We start from the raw sequence: 18,269 nt of genomic DNA on the forward strand, positions 1-18,269 counted from the left end.
AATTAAATAATTTTTTTTACGTAGAAACTTTGATTTACTATGTTAACAAAAACAAAAATACCTTTAATATATCCTTATGATATTAGTGAAGTTATTCATTTTTAAATAACTATTTAAAATAATAATAGATACTTTTTAATGTATATTTGTAGTAGTAAAATTTTTACCTTTTATTAATTAACTACTAATAATAAGATCTTTAATTACTTTTTCAAGGTAAACCTGCTTTTCTTAAGAATCTTGAAAAAAAAAAGAAGAAAAAGAATCTTTAAGTAAAGTAAATGAAGTAAAGGAAAACCAAGTAAAATAGAATAATGTGAAAGAAACTTGAAGAAACGATAAAAATTAAGAATTTAATAATATAAATAAGAAATAAGAAGAAGAAACGATTAAAAATTAAGAATATTGCTTTTTGAGACTTAAAAAAATAAAAACAGAAAAACAGTTGTTCCGAATACTTTTAACAAAAATAAAGTTGTTTCTAATAACTTTATGATTTTAGTAAGCGTTTTAGTTATTTATTATTTAAAATTAACTGTTTCAAATATTAACGGATACTTTTTAAAATATATCTAATCACAATAAATATTGTACTAGTTTCTTACAAATTATTAATAACCGCAACTTAAGATCTATTATTGCATTTCAAGGTGAAGCTGTCTTTTCAAGAATTTTTAAGTATTGTAAATGAAGGAAATAAACTTGAAGTAAAATAAATTAAATGAGCTTGAAGAAAAGTAAATGAAGTAAAAGAAGCTTGAAGAACACTAAAAGAAGTGAAACAAACTTGACGAAACAAGTTTAAAATGATGTTGTAATGACGATTAAAAAAAAAATTATTCGATGAAACGAACTTTGTTTTTTGTTTCTTTGTTTTTAAGCCAGGCTGATGCGAGAGTACTTGACCAAGTATTCTACTGGCCAATTAAACCTTTCATATTTATGAATAATAATACAATAGACGGTATCTTACCAGTTTTTTATCAGCGATTAGCAAATATATGCAGTCCAAACAAAAATTTAGCTGAGTTTTATTTAGTGAATGAAACATTTAATCGAAATAGTTTTTACAAAAGTATAGAAAAAGCATCTCTTGGTACGCAGAATCCGCCAATTATAAATAATGCAGTATGGTTTCCTTTATTTGTTATACCAAATAATGTTTACTTTTCTACATATAATGTAAAAGCGGAGTTATTAATGTATTCGCCAAACGTTGGTGTTATTGCGAATAAAGAAAAAATAACAATTACAAATAAAGTTATTGAATCCATGAAAAAAAGTTCCACAATCGTCTTGCATGTTGTTGGTTTAATTTTGATCTTTGCAACACTGGTGTGGTTAGCAGTAAGTTTTGTCTATATTTATATGTTAAATATATTCCAATTATACTTATATATTAAATATTATGTTTAGATATATAAAGCGTATAAATTTTTTATTGATTGGTTAAAAGGTAATGAGTGTTTTTCTTTAATAATTCCTAGAAAGTTCTCTAAGCTTTATAGGGTGTAAAAAAATCTGGCTAGTTCCATTAAGGCCATTTGTTGCGCTGCCGACTATATGAGTTTTAATTGGGTTAATCTGCAGTTAATGCAACGTATTATGTTTGCAATTGAGTAATCAAATAAAAATCTTTAAACTTCTGCAAAGCACCAAAAATAAAACATCAATCTACTCAATATTCTTGCAGCGAAACTCCTTGATAAAAACTTATTTGTTCGATGACAACGTTTATCTACACATGCAAAATCAAAGCGGCAAACTTTGTTGTAGCTTGACTTAAATGTGTTGCCTAAATCACTCAAATATTTGTTACAATGATAAAGCAGCAGGTTTTACCATTAAAAAAAAAACCGTATTACAGACAATAATGACAACGTTTTTATAATATCAATAATTTTGGCTTCGCAGATTTAAAAGTGTATCGAAAGCCCTTTTTAAATATATAGTTGTTTTAATGATGATAATGATGATATACACTTATTCATTCTTATTTAATTCTTTCGGTTCTATATACAATTATTAAGAAAAATTAAACAATTTTATTTAATTTTTATTTATTGGTTTAAATGTTTCAGTATTTTTTTCATGTTAAAGATCATTGATATTAGAGAATATGTTTTTTAATAAAAATTTATACCAAAGATATTGAAAATATCGATAAATTTGATTTATCAAAAGATTTCATTTTATTGCGAAGTTATGGCGATCTTAAGTTATATGAATATAAAGCCATTCAAAAATGTTGAAAACAAAAAATGCAATTTAACCCACTAGTTTTATTTCTCAAACAAACATAAAAAATGATTTAGTAATCTATAATTATCACTGACAAGTCATAAAGTCTTTAGTCGCAAATATGTTCTAAATGCAATTTTTGCTTTTAGAAGCAAACTTATTTGCAACAGACACTAAACATAGACACTTTTGCATCACAAATGCTTCTTTTACGCATTTGAAAATTTAATCAAAGCATACATCTTGGGTTTTTATCAAGGCATACGACTTAAGACTTCATAAGTGGATACCACTTGGGACTCTATAACTAATTATTATTAAGTATGAAAAGTTCGGTCAAAGAATCATCAATGTCATCACAGTACATCTTATTTACAATGAGTCATTTTCCAAAAAAATGTTGGCACTCGCATCAGATAGAAAAAGAACTTCTGAGTTGAAATAACTTTAAATATTGGTTGTTCAAATCAGTTTTTTAAGAACATCAAAGTAATATTATTGGCAACAAAATAAATTTGTCTAACATACGCAGTTTCATAAGCATAAATTTTAAAAATTAATTTTGTTTCTACGTATCAAGTACCTTCTCTAAAATACAGAGCATTGCTGTAAACACATTTTTAAATTATAAAGTGTAGAATCTATTTATTGTCATTTTTACAGGGGCGGATCAAGCATTTTTTGGCCTTTGAGATAGCTAACTTCAAGACATGGAGCAAACTCCAAACATTTGTATGTTTATACTTTTGTCAAATAAAAATGTTTTGCAAAAAATTGCGATGATTAGAGCCTGGGAACAAAATTGCCCCAAAATTTTTGCCGCCCCTGCCTTAAAATGAGACCAACAAATTTATATAAAATATATTTGTACTGTTCTTAGGTAGATTTATATTTATATTTAAGCGTTCAAAAATTATGACCATATAAAGTTTGAACCCCTCTCAATTTGAGGGGGTTGTCTCAAAGACAAAAAAATGCTAGCTCCTCTGTCGTTTGACAAATTCAAAATAGTCTACTTAAATCGTACGTCACTACTTAACATTAATTACAAATGTTACTATTTAAAATTTAATTAAAAGATATTTTAACTGTAGCAGTGGATGAAAGATGTCATAGTAATAAAATCTCTTTTCTGTCTAAAATAAAAACATAATATGACTTTTTTCTAAAAAACTATATTTTAAATTTAAATGATACTTTATACAACGTTTTGTTTTTAAACGAACTGAGATTTGTTCTTAAATAAAAAGAAAAAAGCTGTATTTTAGAGAAACTGCTTTAACTTGGTTTATTGTTTTAAGCGGTGTACCCCAGGACTCTGTACGACTACAAACCCATATTTTTCTAAATGAAGTCCATATTAGAAGAAGGCAAAAAATACCTATTCAACCACACTCTTACTTTATGAAATAACTATTTAGATATTTATATATTTAATTTAAATTATTATATTTAAATAACTTTAATTAAATTATATCTTCTTTAAAAAAACTTTCATTGTCCGAAGAGACAGTTTAACAATATTTATGAAATTCTGATGAAACTCTGATCAAAATTATAGATTATAATTATAGATTTTAACTTTTAGATTATAAAACTTTATAAATTATAGATTATAAACTTTTATTACGAAGCGTGTCAGCCCATAAACGCGCCGTTTAAATTAATCAATTAAATGAGTGACGCACTTTAAAATTGTAAACTACTTCTAAAACAGTATAATATCGTTATACTTTGATAAAATCATAATGTTGCATATTTTACGTATTGCCCATCGTGCTAGACACTACGCGCAACATGCTACATGAATCTATAGTTAAACACCATCATTCTAACTCCATTTATCTTCATTATCACCAGTTGTTTTGATTTAGTAGAATATTATGTTGGGAATAAATATGTTACTTATTGAGTCTAACGTGTATTTACAATACCTGTAATAAAAAAAACAATTTTATTACTTTTTATATTTTTCAGCAAATGGAATCCTAAAATATATTTATTAAGAATGAGCTATTTAGGTTCCACTTATCTAATTCAGATAACTTATTGCTCCTTATTAGAGTTTATAGTTTTACACAGAATAAAACTTTACAAAATAGATGAGAGTAAGAACTCTCGTCACCACACTCGTCACCAGTGAGTTTCTCGAAGGAATTTTTTAAATTAATGTGTGCAATAAGTGTTGATTTTGCATATGATATTTTAAAGATGGACGGTAGATTTTAACTCAAATTTTAATTTCGATTTTTTTTAAATTTTAACTTGAAACTTTTTATCAACAAATACTTTTTTTGACTTTAACTAAACGTTTTAGTAAAATATTTTAATTACAGTATACCAATTTAATTGGCAAACTAAAGTAATACAAAAAATACATAATTTCATTTTATTATAGGAATGCAAAAAAAACAATGATTTCAACAATCTTTTTATAAAAGGATTGGGTACTGGACTTTGGTGGGCCGTTGTTACTGTTGCAACAGTTGGGTAAGACAATTTTGTTAATAAAGTATATTTTGCATGTAGTTTTACACATATACACATAAATTTATATATATATATATATATATATATATATATATATATATATATATATATATATATATATATACATACATACATACAGTAGGTTGCCAAATTAATAGGGACTTTTATCTAGTTTTAAATTTTAAATGAATTTAATAAGTAAATGCATAACTTGTAGTTATTTTTTATTGTTTTTATTGTTAGAGGCCATAAAAAATTAGGTGATAATCTCAATATATTGTGTTACCACCCTTTGCTACGATAACGCCTTTAAAGCGTCGGGTATGCATTTTTTGCAGACTTTTGAGTTATGTTAAAGGGTTTTAATACCTCTCTCTAATAAGGGTTTTTATCGATTGCCGCGTGGTTGTGATTGTTTCTTTCGTATTTTCTTAATAGGGGATGAATTGGTTTAACATTTAAACATAAAACAAAGAATATTAAAAATGTTAAGCTCATATATATTAAAAACTTTCATTTCAAATAATAGAGGCTTGGCATGAGTATAACGGTCTTTAAAATATATGAGACGTGCTAGATGCTTCTGCTGACAATAAAGAGGTTTAAGTTTAATTTTCTTTGCACTACCCCAAGCAATGTTTGCATAGTTTATGTGACAATGAATAAATGAGTGATATAATTGTACTAAAGTACGTTTATTTAAAACATTTCTTGCTTTGTACAATATTCCTATACTTTTTGAAATTTTACTTGATAAGTTTTTAATGTGACTTTTCCATGTAAGATTTTCATCTATACAAACACCTAGAAAGTTGGTTACTGTTACTTGTTTAATTTGTATATTGTCAATAACAAGATGAGGCATGTTAATTGGCAGTTTATGTTTTTTGATAAGAGGATGGAAAAGAACCCATTTAGTTTTATCAATGTTAAGAGATAATTTGTTAGTCTTAAACCAGTCAGATATTTTGATTAACTCGATGTTCAAGCAACTAAATAAAGTAGGAATGCTTTTGTGTGACATGAATAAATTGGTGTCATCAGCAAACATAATTGTTATTAAATCCGAGGCTTTGTATAAATCATTAATATAAATAAGGAAAAGAAGAGGTCCTAATATGGATCCTTGAGGAACTCCACATGTAATATTTAACAAATTTGATGATAATGTTTCATCGGCGTAAACAAATTGTTTGCGATTAGTTAAATAACTTTTTAACAATTTTAAAATATTGCCTGTTATACCACAACATTTTAATTTTTTAGCAAGAATTTTATGATTAATGGTATCAAACGCTTTCGCTAAATCAATAAATACTTCCAATGTGTTAGAATTTAGAATTATTAAATGAGTCTGATATACTTCTTGTAAGCTGATAAATTGCATACTCTGTTGAATTATTTTTTTTAAATCCATATTGCATGTTATATAATAATTTGTTTGATAAAAGGTGATTGTATATTCTGTTGTACAAAATTCTTTCTAAAATTTTAGAAAAAACAGAGAAGATAGAAATTGGACGATAGTGTTTAACATTAGTTTTTTCACCTTCTTTAAATGTAGGAATAATTTTTGCTATTTTTAAATCATCAGGAAAAACTCCCTGATTAATAGAGCATTTAAAAATTTGGAAAAGTATGTCTTTTAAAACGTCAAAACAGTTTATAATAACGTTTCAATTGATATCATCTGGACCAACTGCTTTATTTGACTTTAACAATTTATAAGCACTTTCAAACTCTTCAAAAGACAAATCAAAAAAATTTAGATACGAGTTAAGAGGGTCATATGTTGCCTTAAATGATTTTTTAGGGTTTGGAATTAATTCGGCTAGGTTTTGTCCTACAGATACAAAATATTTATTAAATTCGGAAGCAATTGTTTTTTGATCAAGAATAAAATTATCATCTACTTTAATAACTGAGGGCAAAGATTGCGATGTTTTTTTAGTGTTACCCGTAATTTCGTTTATTAGTTGCCAAGTGCGTTTAGAGTTTAGCTTGTATTTTTTAAGTAAATTAGTGTAATATATTAATTTTGAATTTTTCCTTAGGCGTTCAAATAGTCTTACGTAATTTTTATAATTGGTCTTACTCTCAGTTGTTTTCAATTTTAAATATTTAATATAAAGTTTTTGTTTAATTTTAGATGATTTTAGAATACCTTTAGTTATCCATGGCGATTTAATTTTTTTATGTTTGTAATTTATTTCTACTTTGGGAAAATTGATGTCATAAATTTCATAAAAAATTTTAAAAAAAGATTTGTATATTAAATTAGTCTTCAGAAAAGTTAATAATGTCCCAATTAACTAAAGAAAGTTGATATTTAAAAGATTCTAGGTTTTTTTTATGAAAAAGTCGTTTTTTAAATGATTTTTTTTCATTACATAAAATTTTCACATAAATATCTATTGAAAAGAAAATAGGGAAATGATCAGATATGTCACTTTTAATAATGCCTTTTTTAAGCGAATTATTAAAAATATCATTGGTTATAATGTTATCAATTAAGGAAGTTGTTGTTTGAGTAATTCTTGTTGGTTTGTTTATTAGAGGAACTGCTCCATTTTCAAATAGGCCATTATAAAACCCATTAATGTCTTTTTTGACAAGATACTCAAAGCAATTTAAATTCAGATCACCTAATATGTAAAGTAATTTCTTTTCGTGGTTGATTTTATTTACAATATCGTCATGTAAAAATGAACTAAATGTATTAATTTCGCCAGTAGGTGGGCGATTTTCTTGTTTCATGAACTATCATAGATTTTATATGAGGTTCATTTCAGTTGGATGTCCCTGCCAAATCAAAATGCGCAGGTTTTTTCAGCTAGGAGTTTTGTAACAATCCTAACTTTGTGGCATGATGCCAAGTCGTGCATAAACATATACCTTTCATTACAGGTAACCATTTACGGGGCCGAAGACAATTGCTTATTTTCCAATTCTCGCTTGTACTGGTTGTGCCTTGTGGTCCGTTTTACAATGTAGAGGCAACCCATACCCTTGGCTGAGATCACAGACCACGCCATTACACTCACAGACTGCTCAAACTTTTCCAAAATACACTTCTGATGGAAATTTTCTCCTTAGTGTTGTCGGATAAAAGAGCTTTTGTCGATGAAGTAGGTCTAGTGGTAGGACCACCGAGGAACCTAAGTAGATGGTGGAGAGACAGGTCTTTAAAATTAAGTTGGCAAGTATCCTACTTCATAGCTTTCTCGGTCCTCAGCTTACGACAACTCACTTTTCTATCGTGAACTTCATAATTAACGATCATTCTATCACACTCAAGAATAGGAATATAGTTTAAAACTTAGAGCACTTCTGCAATGATATAGTCGCAAATACTTTCTGAAATAGCCAAACTTGATTCTAACATAGCTAGCTTCTGGTTCTTTCACTAAGGAATAGCGTTTCTTTACAACTTTTTTGGTATATTATTCTTAAATTATATTTCATAAAACGTTTTGTTTTTAAATGAAATAAATCCTTTTTAATATATAGAAAGAAGTATATTTTAATTTTAAAAAGGTTGTTGTTTTAATTAATAACTTTCATAACTTATTATTATAATTTATTAAAAAGCGAAAACTGAAAATTATTTTTAGCAAACAAATTTGTTTAGATGATTATAGGCACGATCTTGAAATTTTCAAGTTTCGTTTCCGCATTTGCTCAAGCTTTTTTTTTGAAGTCTCACTTGACAATGTTATTCTTCAAAGTTTGTCGAACTTCACTCACGCTCGCTTTATGCATTCCACTTCTAAATATACTAATGTTAAATTCTATCATTACATTCAGAGTTCGCTTATTTGAAGTTTTAATAATATGCGCGATTTTGAAATTTTTATATGCAAACGAATTATTTTAGCGCGTTGCAATTAAGTAGATTTTTTGTAACTGGTTCACGTACACTTTTGTTAAATTTTTCTCATCAACATTCCTACTATTTGTCGTTTTAATCTTTTAGTGACGCGTTGCGTGTAATCCATAAGTGACCGAAGTTATAGTATTTTAAAATTTCATTAATTTTGAATAAAAAGAAAAAAAACAAATTTCTAAATATGGTTTCAAAATTTATTATCTAGTCACTTAAATTTAGGACTAAGTCATGCTTAAATCCAAAACTTGTTTTTTATATTACAAAATTCTATGTGAAATGATTTACCTAAGTCTTACTTATATCATGAAAATTTAAGTTAAAATATTATAAAAAATGGATTTCTTATAACTTACACCAAACAACGAAAGCTTTCAAAAGCAAAATATTTAAATGAGGAACAATATTTATATTTATTTCACCTATTTAAATTTTTTGTAAGGAACTAGGATTTTAAAAAACTTAAAATGTCCACTGAACGTTGGCTTTAGCCAGGGCGTTATTTGTACCCTCGGATGCCTTAAACCAAATCAAGTTTGGAACCCCTTAAAAAATATTATGCAAAATAGTTTTGAATGAAAAATTGTTTTATAGTTTGTATAGTTTTGTTCGTTATTTGCTCTTGAATCTATTTTTTCCTTAAGTGTCCACGGCATCCGACTTTACCCTATATAACGCTTATGGGTCGTCCAAAAATTGTGTCGCGCTATTTTTGAACGTTTTTGACCCCCCTTCCTTCCTTGTCACAACATCGTAAATCTTTAGTAACAAGTTCCGTTTGAGTCGTCACAAAACCACAAACCCTACCTCCCCCTTCCTAGAAAAGCGTGACAAATTAAAGAATTGTAGATTGTATACATGTATTGACAAAAGACAAAGAGTCAAAAGACTTTTTTAAAAGTAAAAAAATTTATCTATTGAATTAGAAACAAAATATTAATTGTGGTGTGCTTTAATAATATACAAAAAATAAAAGAAAAAAAGCATGTTTCAAATTTGAAGGGTAGCCTCGGAAACATAGTTTGACCATGGTTTTACCTTTTTTTATTCGTGTGATAAAAATATAATAAATAATAAATTAGCTTTGGACTATTCTCCACACATTTTTAAAAACATCGCCTTAAAAAATTGCCTTTGATATATAAGGAATGGTAATGAAAATGTTATCATTTAGAAATATAAACATAAGCTTTTTATTAATGGAACAAACATCTCAAAATACTTTATTCAAATCTTAGATACTTTAAGTGGAATTAAATGAATTACTATTATGGTTTTGTGTATTATATTAAATCTATTAGTATTTATATAAAAAAGTTCCCCATCTTTAATATGTAAACGGATTAAGTTGTCTTAAACCACTCTCCAAATATGTCTCCAATACCACCCGATCATACCTTATTCACAAATACTAGTTTTAAAACTAGTGAATTAAAGTATAAAACTAATTTTTTTTATAAATATTGTAAATAAAAATGTATAATCAATAAAAAGTTACAAATTTATATAAAAATGAGGTACATTGATATGTGAATCCAGATGATACATCGCTCATTTGGAGGTGGAAACAATATCTTGCTCTCTCAGCCCATTGCTTCCGCATACTATGAAAGAAAATTTGCATCCACTATACTTTAACTCAAATAATGTTTTTATAGCATTTTAAATCACATAGCTTCTTTAGCTTAAGCTGTTGATTAAGTGTACGGAGTTACCCGCCGTCCGAGGCTACATGACTTTCCCCCACATTTATTCTCCAAGTAAATTTTAGTGCGGTGATAATTTTACATTTATTTTGTTATTTAGGTGCCCCAAGAAGACCTAACGGTCTTGGCACAGAGCACCGCAGAAGAGCATTTAAACAGGAAGTTCACGCCTCTTTCCTAACCGTGACGCGAAACAATGTCTAGAGTTCGTTTCGAACCTGGATCTCCTGCTTTTAAAGCTAGCGCTCAAACCACTACGCCAGGGCCGCCTAGTAATTTAACTAATAGAACTTTACAGAGGGGAATTATTGTTCAATCATTACAATCATGTAAGTTATATTTTTTAACATAAACTAATAATTTTAATTAATATCTAACAACTCTAGCAAATTGAAACATTCTGATTCCCCAAAATTGAGAGGTTACTGTCGGGTATATCCGGTCATTAAAGCCTTTAATTAAAAGCCATTTTTCGTGATTATAACTTTCGAATGTGCCTAATTTATAATAAGAACCGGTTTTTTAAAAACCGGTTTTGAAAAACTATTAAACTCAAGGAAGAAATTTAATTCTTGATAAATATATAATTTAAATATTTCCTTAGCAATGCGTTATTGTCGCGAAGTAGGTTATATTAACGTTAAAATATTTTATGTTAATGCGCCTTAGCTATTAATGTTTGATAATTATTATGTTAATATTTTTATTTAATAAGTATATTATAATTAATTACCTTTTCATTGACAATGTATTGATTATACCTATATATCTGTATATCTTTATCTACTTTATATATATATATATATATATATATATATATATATATATATATATATATATATATATATATATATATATGTATATATATATATATATATATATATATATATATATATATATATATATATATATATATATATATATATATATATATATATATGTATATATATATATATATATATATATATATATATATATAAATATATATATATATATATATATATATATATATATAATATATATATATATATATATATATATATATATATATATATATATATATATATATATATATATATATATATATATATATATATATACACACACTACTAGCATGAGAAAACAGTAATTCTATTAAAAATCAATTAAATCTATGAGTTATATTTTTTTTTATGTTTTTTTTGATCTCAGTGAATAAAAAAACTAAAAATTAGTTATTGTAGAATGTAACGTTCATTCTGGTGCCGGCGTACAAATATTCTTCTCTTGTTGCCAAATAATTCAAACTTGGACTCATCGCTCCATACTACTGTTTTCCATTGACTTATTTTCCAGTTGACATGTTTGCGAGCCCATTGTAGTCGTTTCACCTTTTTTGCTTTCCTTAGCAACGATTTTTTTGGCAGCTACACGCCCTCTAAGTCCAGCGTGTTCATCAAACGGTTTTATATCGTCCGGACACAAACAAGCTTTTCAGCAGTTTCATTGTATTTTCTCATTATTTGTGGAGCTGTTAATTTTCTGTTTGACATAGATAATCTTGTAATACGACGATCACTATGCTCATCTATCTTTCTAGGCTGTCCAGGTCGTCATAAGTTTCGGCAATTTTTCTTTCTAAAACACCTTCTTCATCAAGTAAAACAATGTGAACTCTCTGTTCAAAGCTTAACTCTTGAACTGGAGCCATTTTTGTACGACAAAATAGAAACTAAAAAAATATAAACAGTTCAAATAATACAATATTTGTATACTCATTTGCAAGTCATTATATACTATATTAGATCTACATAAAGTATCTTCAAGAAGCTACCAATGAGAAAAATTATATTTTCAATATCAATTACAAGTCATTAATCATAATTAAGTAACAATTAAAAATAATACTTGTATTGTCTTTTATGCTGGAAGAACTCAGCACACACACTTTTGTATACTTTTGTACATAAGCAAATTTTTGGGTGCAAAAATGCCCATATCCTATTCTATCCACTTATTTATTGTGCTCTATTTATTTTTCATCCAAAAATAAAGAAGTGCAAATACGATAACCAGATATATTTATTTTTGAAATGTAAATACCGTTTTTAACCTCTGGTCTCAAATTAATTGCCGGTAGTGTATATCCCACCACGTTCTTGGTAATACCGAGCTCAATTTGTTTCTCCGCGTTGCAGCCTAGTTCGTCAAGGTTTGTGTTTCAGAGTTATAGAGTTGAGAGAGGGTTGTAAACACAACTAATGTAGCCTTCTCGACTGTAGTGGCCTCCGTGGCCTTGGGGAGGAAAATTTAAATAAAAATAACAAAAATAACTATGAGTGATTCAATCTGACTGATGTAAATAGCTGGTACTGTAAAGCTAAGATGATTTCAGTCAATAAAAACAAACTAAATCATTTATTTGTGAGCAAAGTTTAAGTAAGCTCCGTTTTTTATAGATCCAACATTCTATCCTCTATTGTCAATAAAAAAAAAAGTTTAGATTCTCTTTCAAAATTTATTTACTATATACCCAGTGGGCACAATGACGTTGAAATAACGTTGAAACAACGTCGCAAACCGACGAAATGCAATGTTGAAACAACGTTGAAATTTGGTGGAATTGGAAACAAAATCCGACGTTGAAAACCACGACGTTGAAACAACGTCGATGAAAACGTTGTTTCAACGTTGTTCTAACGTCTTATCGACTACATATCATCCATATTTCAAATTCGATAAAATGAAAATTAAAAGTTCAACGTTGAAATTACGTTGTTTTAACGTCTTATCGACAATATATCAACCATATATGGTTGATATATTGTCGATAAAACGTTAGAACAACGTTCAAACAACCTAATTTCAACGTTAAATTTTGGTCATTTGATAAAAATTATACAGCCTATTGGATATAACTTATATCCAATAGGCTGCAGCCATGTTAAATTGTCACCGTTAACATGTTAAATTGTCTCGACTTGGATTGCGATAAAATAAGACAATAAAAAAAGCAATATTTTGCGCTAAAAGTAGTGTATTTCATGTTCAAAAAATTATTTTAAGGGAGTTTATATAAGAAATAGATAGAATGTTATGTTTTATATATGCATTTTATATTAACATATTCGAATCGTCATTTACGCACCGACCGCCACAATTGGATCTGTCGGGTGCATATTTCAACAAACTTATGATATCTGTTCTGACTTCAGCAACCGTAGCAGTCTGTTTAATAAGCATGACGCTCTCTATAAAAAAAGGTATTGCCTGAGTAATTTGCAACAAGTACAGCAAGAACTTGAAATTAAAGTAGCACCAAAGCATCAAATTGTGTTTTTCAATAACAGATAACATTACTCATGACTTACCAACAACAACCTTACAAATGTTTGTGCCTTTAAATTTCTCTTTACCCTTGCCGCCAGCCATCTTGAACTTTGATTGTAAACCATTGGTCATCAACCTACAACAAAAAGTTATTATTTTTATAAATATATTAAACTTTGATACAATATCAAATTAGGTAGCGCAATGGTACCGCGTATACCGCGGAATTCCGAATGGTTTTAAAATTTCAAAAATTCAATGACTTTTTTTTTTGTAGAAATAGGTCAATTTGAATAAAAATTATACATATATATAATAGATCATCCAGGTCAGATTTTTAAAAAAATCCGAAAAATTGTTTGCGGAAAAAGTCCGGAATATCCCCCTCCCCCCTTATTTTCCCTCCTAATTTGCTTTCATCTGAGTTGCTTTTTATTTTTTAGTTTTAAATTTCATCCAATAAAATAGAGTCTGAATTATATTCAGAATCTACTATTGCAGTAGCCTCACAATTGCTGCTGCTACAGACATCTTCATTTAATGAAGCTGAGCAATCAATATCAATGTCACTACTAATAAGCTCATGAACCAAAACATTATTCCGTCTCCATCGCTTTAACCGGGTAGCCATTTCCCTAAACAACAGAAGGCACTTTTATAGTATGTATATATACACTTATATGTTGTCTGAAAGTTTTCTTCCATATTTTGTTGACAAAAAGTAAAAGTTAAAATGCAAGACCGGATTATTTTTTTTTATTAATTGATAGACTGCCTGCCCCAACCAAACCCTCAGTCGATGTAGAGTGCTGCTACATCTACTATCTTTTAGCCTGACTCCCTTGCGAGTCAGGCTAAAAGATAGTAGATGTAGCAGCACTCTGTTTCGAGTCAGGCTTTATCAGTCGATATAGCAGCACTCCATTGCGAGTCAGGCTATTTGTCAGTCGATGTAGCAGCACTCCCTAGCGAGTCAGGCTATAAGATAGTCGATGTAGCAGCACTCCGTGCATGATTTACAGTAAAAAAAATAAAAATAAAAACATTTTATTAAAAAAAACAAAAATAAAAACATTTTAATAAAAAAAATAAAAATAAAAACATTGTTTATAGTGTTAAAAACATTCAGAATGTTTTAAAAAACATTCTGGTCAATTAAATTTGCGTTTTTGCGGCTTTTTTAAAAACGATTAATTTGTAATTAAATTAATGGTTTTAACTTTCTGACAACTCGCAAATGTTGGACGCAAGTCAAAAGTAATTAAAAGTGACGTATGTGTTGACGTAAGAATCACTTTTTTTCTTCCGCTCTTCCCAAATTTAAAAAAAATATAAAAATAATAATAACAATAATAAAAATGCTATAATATAGTATTATGATTATTATAATCTATATGATATATTATTAACATATCATATATTTTATGTATATATCATATGTTATATATAATAATATCATATATATAAATATATCATGTATTATATGTATATATAAATATATAAATAAATATACATATATAATATATACCGTGAAAAGGGGTGACTATGAACAACGGGGTAAAAATGAACATCGATGCCAAGTTTACTAAATGGTGAAGAATCACGCACTATATAATTAAATAGTGTGTTTTATGTTATTTTAATTTAGCTATTTTATTCTAAAAACGTCCACTTATATATATATATATATATATATATATATATATATATATATATATATATATATATATATATATATATATATATATATATATATATATATATATATATATATATATATATATATATATATATATATATATAGTTCTATAGTTTGTTGGCTTTAGGAAGAGCGGAAGGAAAAAAGTGATTCTTACGCCAACACATACGTCACTTTTAATTACTTTTGACTTTCGTCCAACATTTCCGTGTTGGACGAAAGTAAAAACCATTAATTTAATTACAAATTAATCGTTTTTTAAAAAAACCACAAAAACGCAAATTTAATCGACCAGAATGTTTTTAAAAACATTCTGAATGTTTTTATAACATTTTGAATGTTTTTAACAATATAAACAATGTTTTTATTTTTATTTTTTTTAATAAAATGTTTTTATTTTTATTTTTTTTAATAAAATGTTTTTATTTTTATTTTTTTTACTGTAAATCATGCGCGGAGTGTTGCTACATCGACTATCTTATAGCCTGACTCGCAAGGGAGTGCTGCTACATCGACTGACAAATAGCCTGACTCGCAAGGGAGTGCTGCTACATCGACTGACAAATAGCCTGACTCGCAAGGGAGTGCTGCTACATCGACTGACAAATAGCCTGACCCGCAAGGGAGTGCTGCTACATCGACTGAGGGTTTGGTTGGGGCAGGCAGTCTATCATTATTAAAAAAAAAAAATTCCGGTCTTGCATTTTAATTTTTACTTTTTGTCAACAAAATATCGAAAAAACTTTCGGACAACATCTAAGGGTTCTATATATATATATATATATATATATATATATATATATATACATATATATATATATATATATATATATATATATATATATATATATATACATATAGATCTATAGTTTGTTGGCTTTAGGAAGAGCGGAAGGAAAAAAGTGATTCTTACGCCAACACATACGTCACTTTTAATTACTTTTGACTTTCGTCCAACATTTCCGTGTTGGACGAAAGTAAAAACCATTAATTTAATTACAAATTAATCGTTTTTTAAAAAAACCACAAAAACGCAAATTTAGTTGACCAGAATGTTTTTAAAAACATTCTGAATGTTTTTATAATATTTTGAATGTTTTTAACAATATAAACAAAGTTTTTATTTTTATTTTTTTTAATAAAATGTTTTTATTTTTATTTTTTTTAATAAAATGTTTTTATTTTTATTTTTTTTCTGTAAATCATGCGCGGAGTGTTGCTACATCGACTATCTTATAGCCTGACTCGCAAGGGAGTGCTGCTACATCGACTGACAAATAGCCTGACTCGCAAGGGAGTGCTGCTACATCGACTGACAAATAGCCTGACACGCAAGGGAGTGCTGCTACATCGACTGACAAATAGCCTGACCCGCAAGGGAGTGCTGCTACATCGACTGAGGGTTTGGTTGGGGCAGGCAGTCTATCATTATTAAAAAAAAAAAATTCCGGTCTTGCATTTTAATTTTTACTTTTTGTCAACAAAATATCGAAAAAACTTTCGGACAACATCTAAGGGTTGTATATATCTATATATATATATATATATATATATATATATATATATATACATATATATAAATATATATATATATATATATATACATATATATATATATATATATATATATATACATATATATATATATATATACATATATATATATATATATATATATATATATATATATATACATATATATATATATATATATATATATATATATATACATATATATATATATATATATATATATATATATATACATATATATATATATATATATATAGTTCTATAGTTTGTTGGCTTTAGGAAGAGCGGAAGGAAAAAAGTGATTCTTACGCCAACACATACGTCACTTTTAATTACTTTTGACTTTCGTCCAACATTTCCGTGTTGGACGAAAGTAAAAACCATTAATTTAATTACAAATTAATCGTTTTTTAAAAAAACCACAAAAACGCTAATTTAATTGACCAGAATGTTTTTAAAAACATTCTGAATGTTTTTATAACATTTTGAATGTTTTTAACAATATAAACAATGTTTTTATTTTTATTTTTTTTAATAAAATCTTTTTATTTTTATTTTTTTTAATAAAATGTTTTTATTTTTATTTTTTTTACTGTAAATCATGCGCGGAGTGTTGCTACATCGACTATCTTATAGCCTGACTCGCAAGGGAGTGCTGCTACATCGACTGACAAATAGCCTGACTCGCAAGGGAGTGCTGCTACATCGACTGAAAAATAGCCTGACTCGCAAGGGAGTGCTGCTACATCGACTGACAAATAGCCTGACCCGCAAGGGAGTGCTGCTACATCGACTGAGGGTTTGGTTGGGGCAGGCAGTCTATCATTATTAAAAAAAAAAAATTCCGGTCTTGCATTTTAATTTTTACTTTTTGTCAACAAAATATCGAAAAAACTTTCGGACAACATCTAAGGGTTCTATATATATATATATATATATATATACATATATATATATATATATATATATATACATATATATATATATATATATATATATATACATATATATATATATATATACACATATATATATATATATATATATATATATATATATATATATATATATATATATATATATATATATATATATATATATATATATATATATATATATATATATATATGTATATATATATATATATATATGTATATATATATATATATATATGTATATATATATATATATATATATATATATATATGTATATATATATATATATATATATATATATATATATATATGTATATATATATATATATGTATATATATATATATATATATATATATATATATATATATATATATATATATATATATATATATATATATTTGTAAATATAAAAATAATAATAACAACAATATTAAAAATACTATAATATATTTATATAATATAAAATTA

The 18,269-nt window shown here is 27.0% G+C and overlaps 1 protein-coding gene across 1 annotated transcript in view; it reads left to right on the forward strand.

The window, feature by feature from the left end:
- Nucleotides 1-595: 595 nt before the first annotated feature.
- The window catches only part of LOC136074966 (uncharacterized), a 30,114-nt gene continuing 12,440 nt past the window's right edge, over nt 596-18,269 (forward strand). Inside the window, exons 1-2 of the mRNA XM_065787152.1 lie at nt 596-1,347; nt 4,640-4,731. Of these exons, the coding sequence (XP_065643224.1) occupies nt 844-1,347; nt 4,640-4,731 (596 nt within the window). The 5' untranslated portion in view covers nt 596-843. The remainder of the gene's footprint in view (nt 1,348-4,639; nt 4,732-18,269) is intronic.

Source organism: Hydra vulgaris, chromosome 01 (assembly GCF_038396675.1).
Source record: "Hydra vulgaris chromosome 01, alternate assembly HydraT2T_AEP".
Taxonomy (NCBI): Eukaryota; Metazoa; Cnidaria; class Hydrozoa; order Anthoathecata; family Hydridae; genus Hydra; species Hydra vulgaris.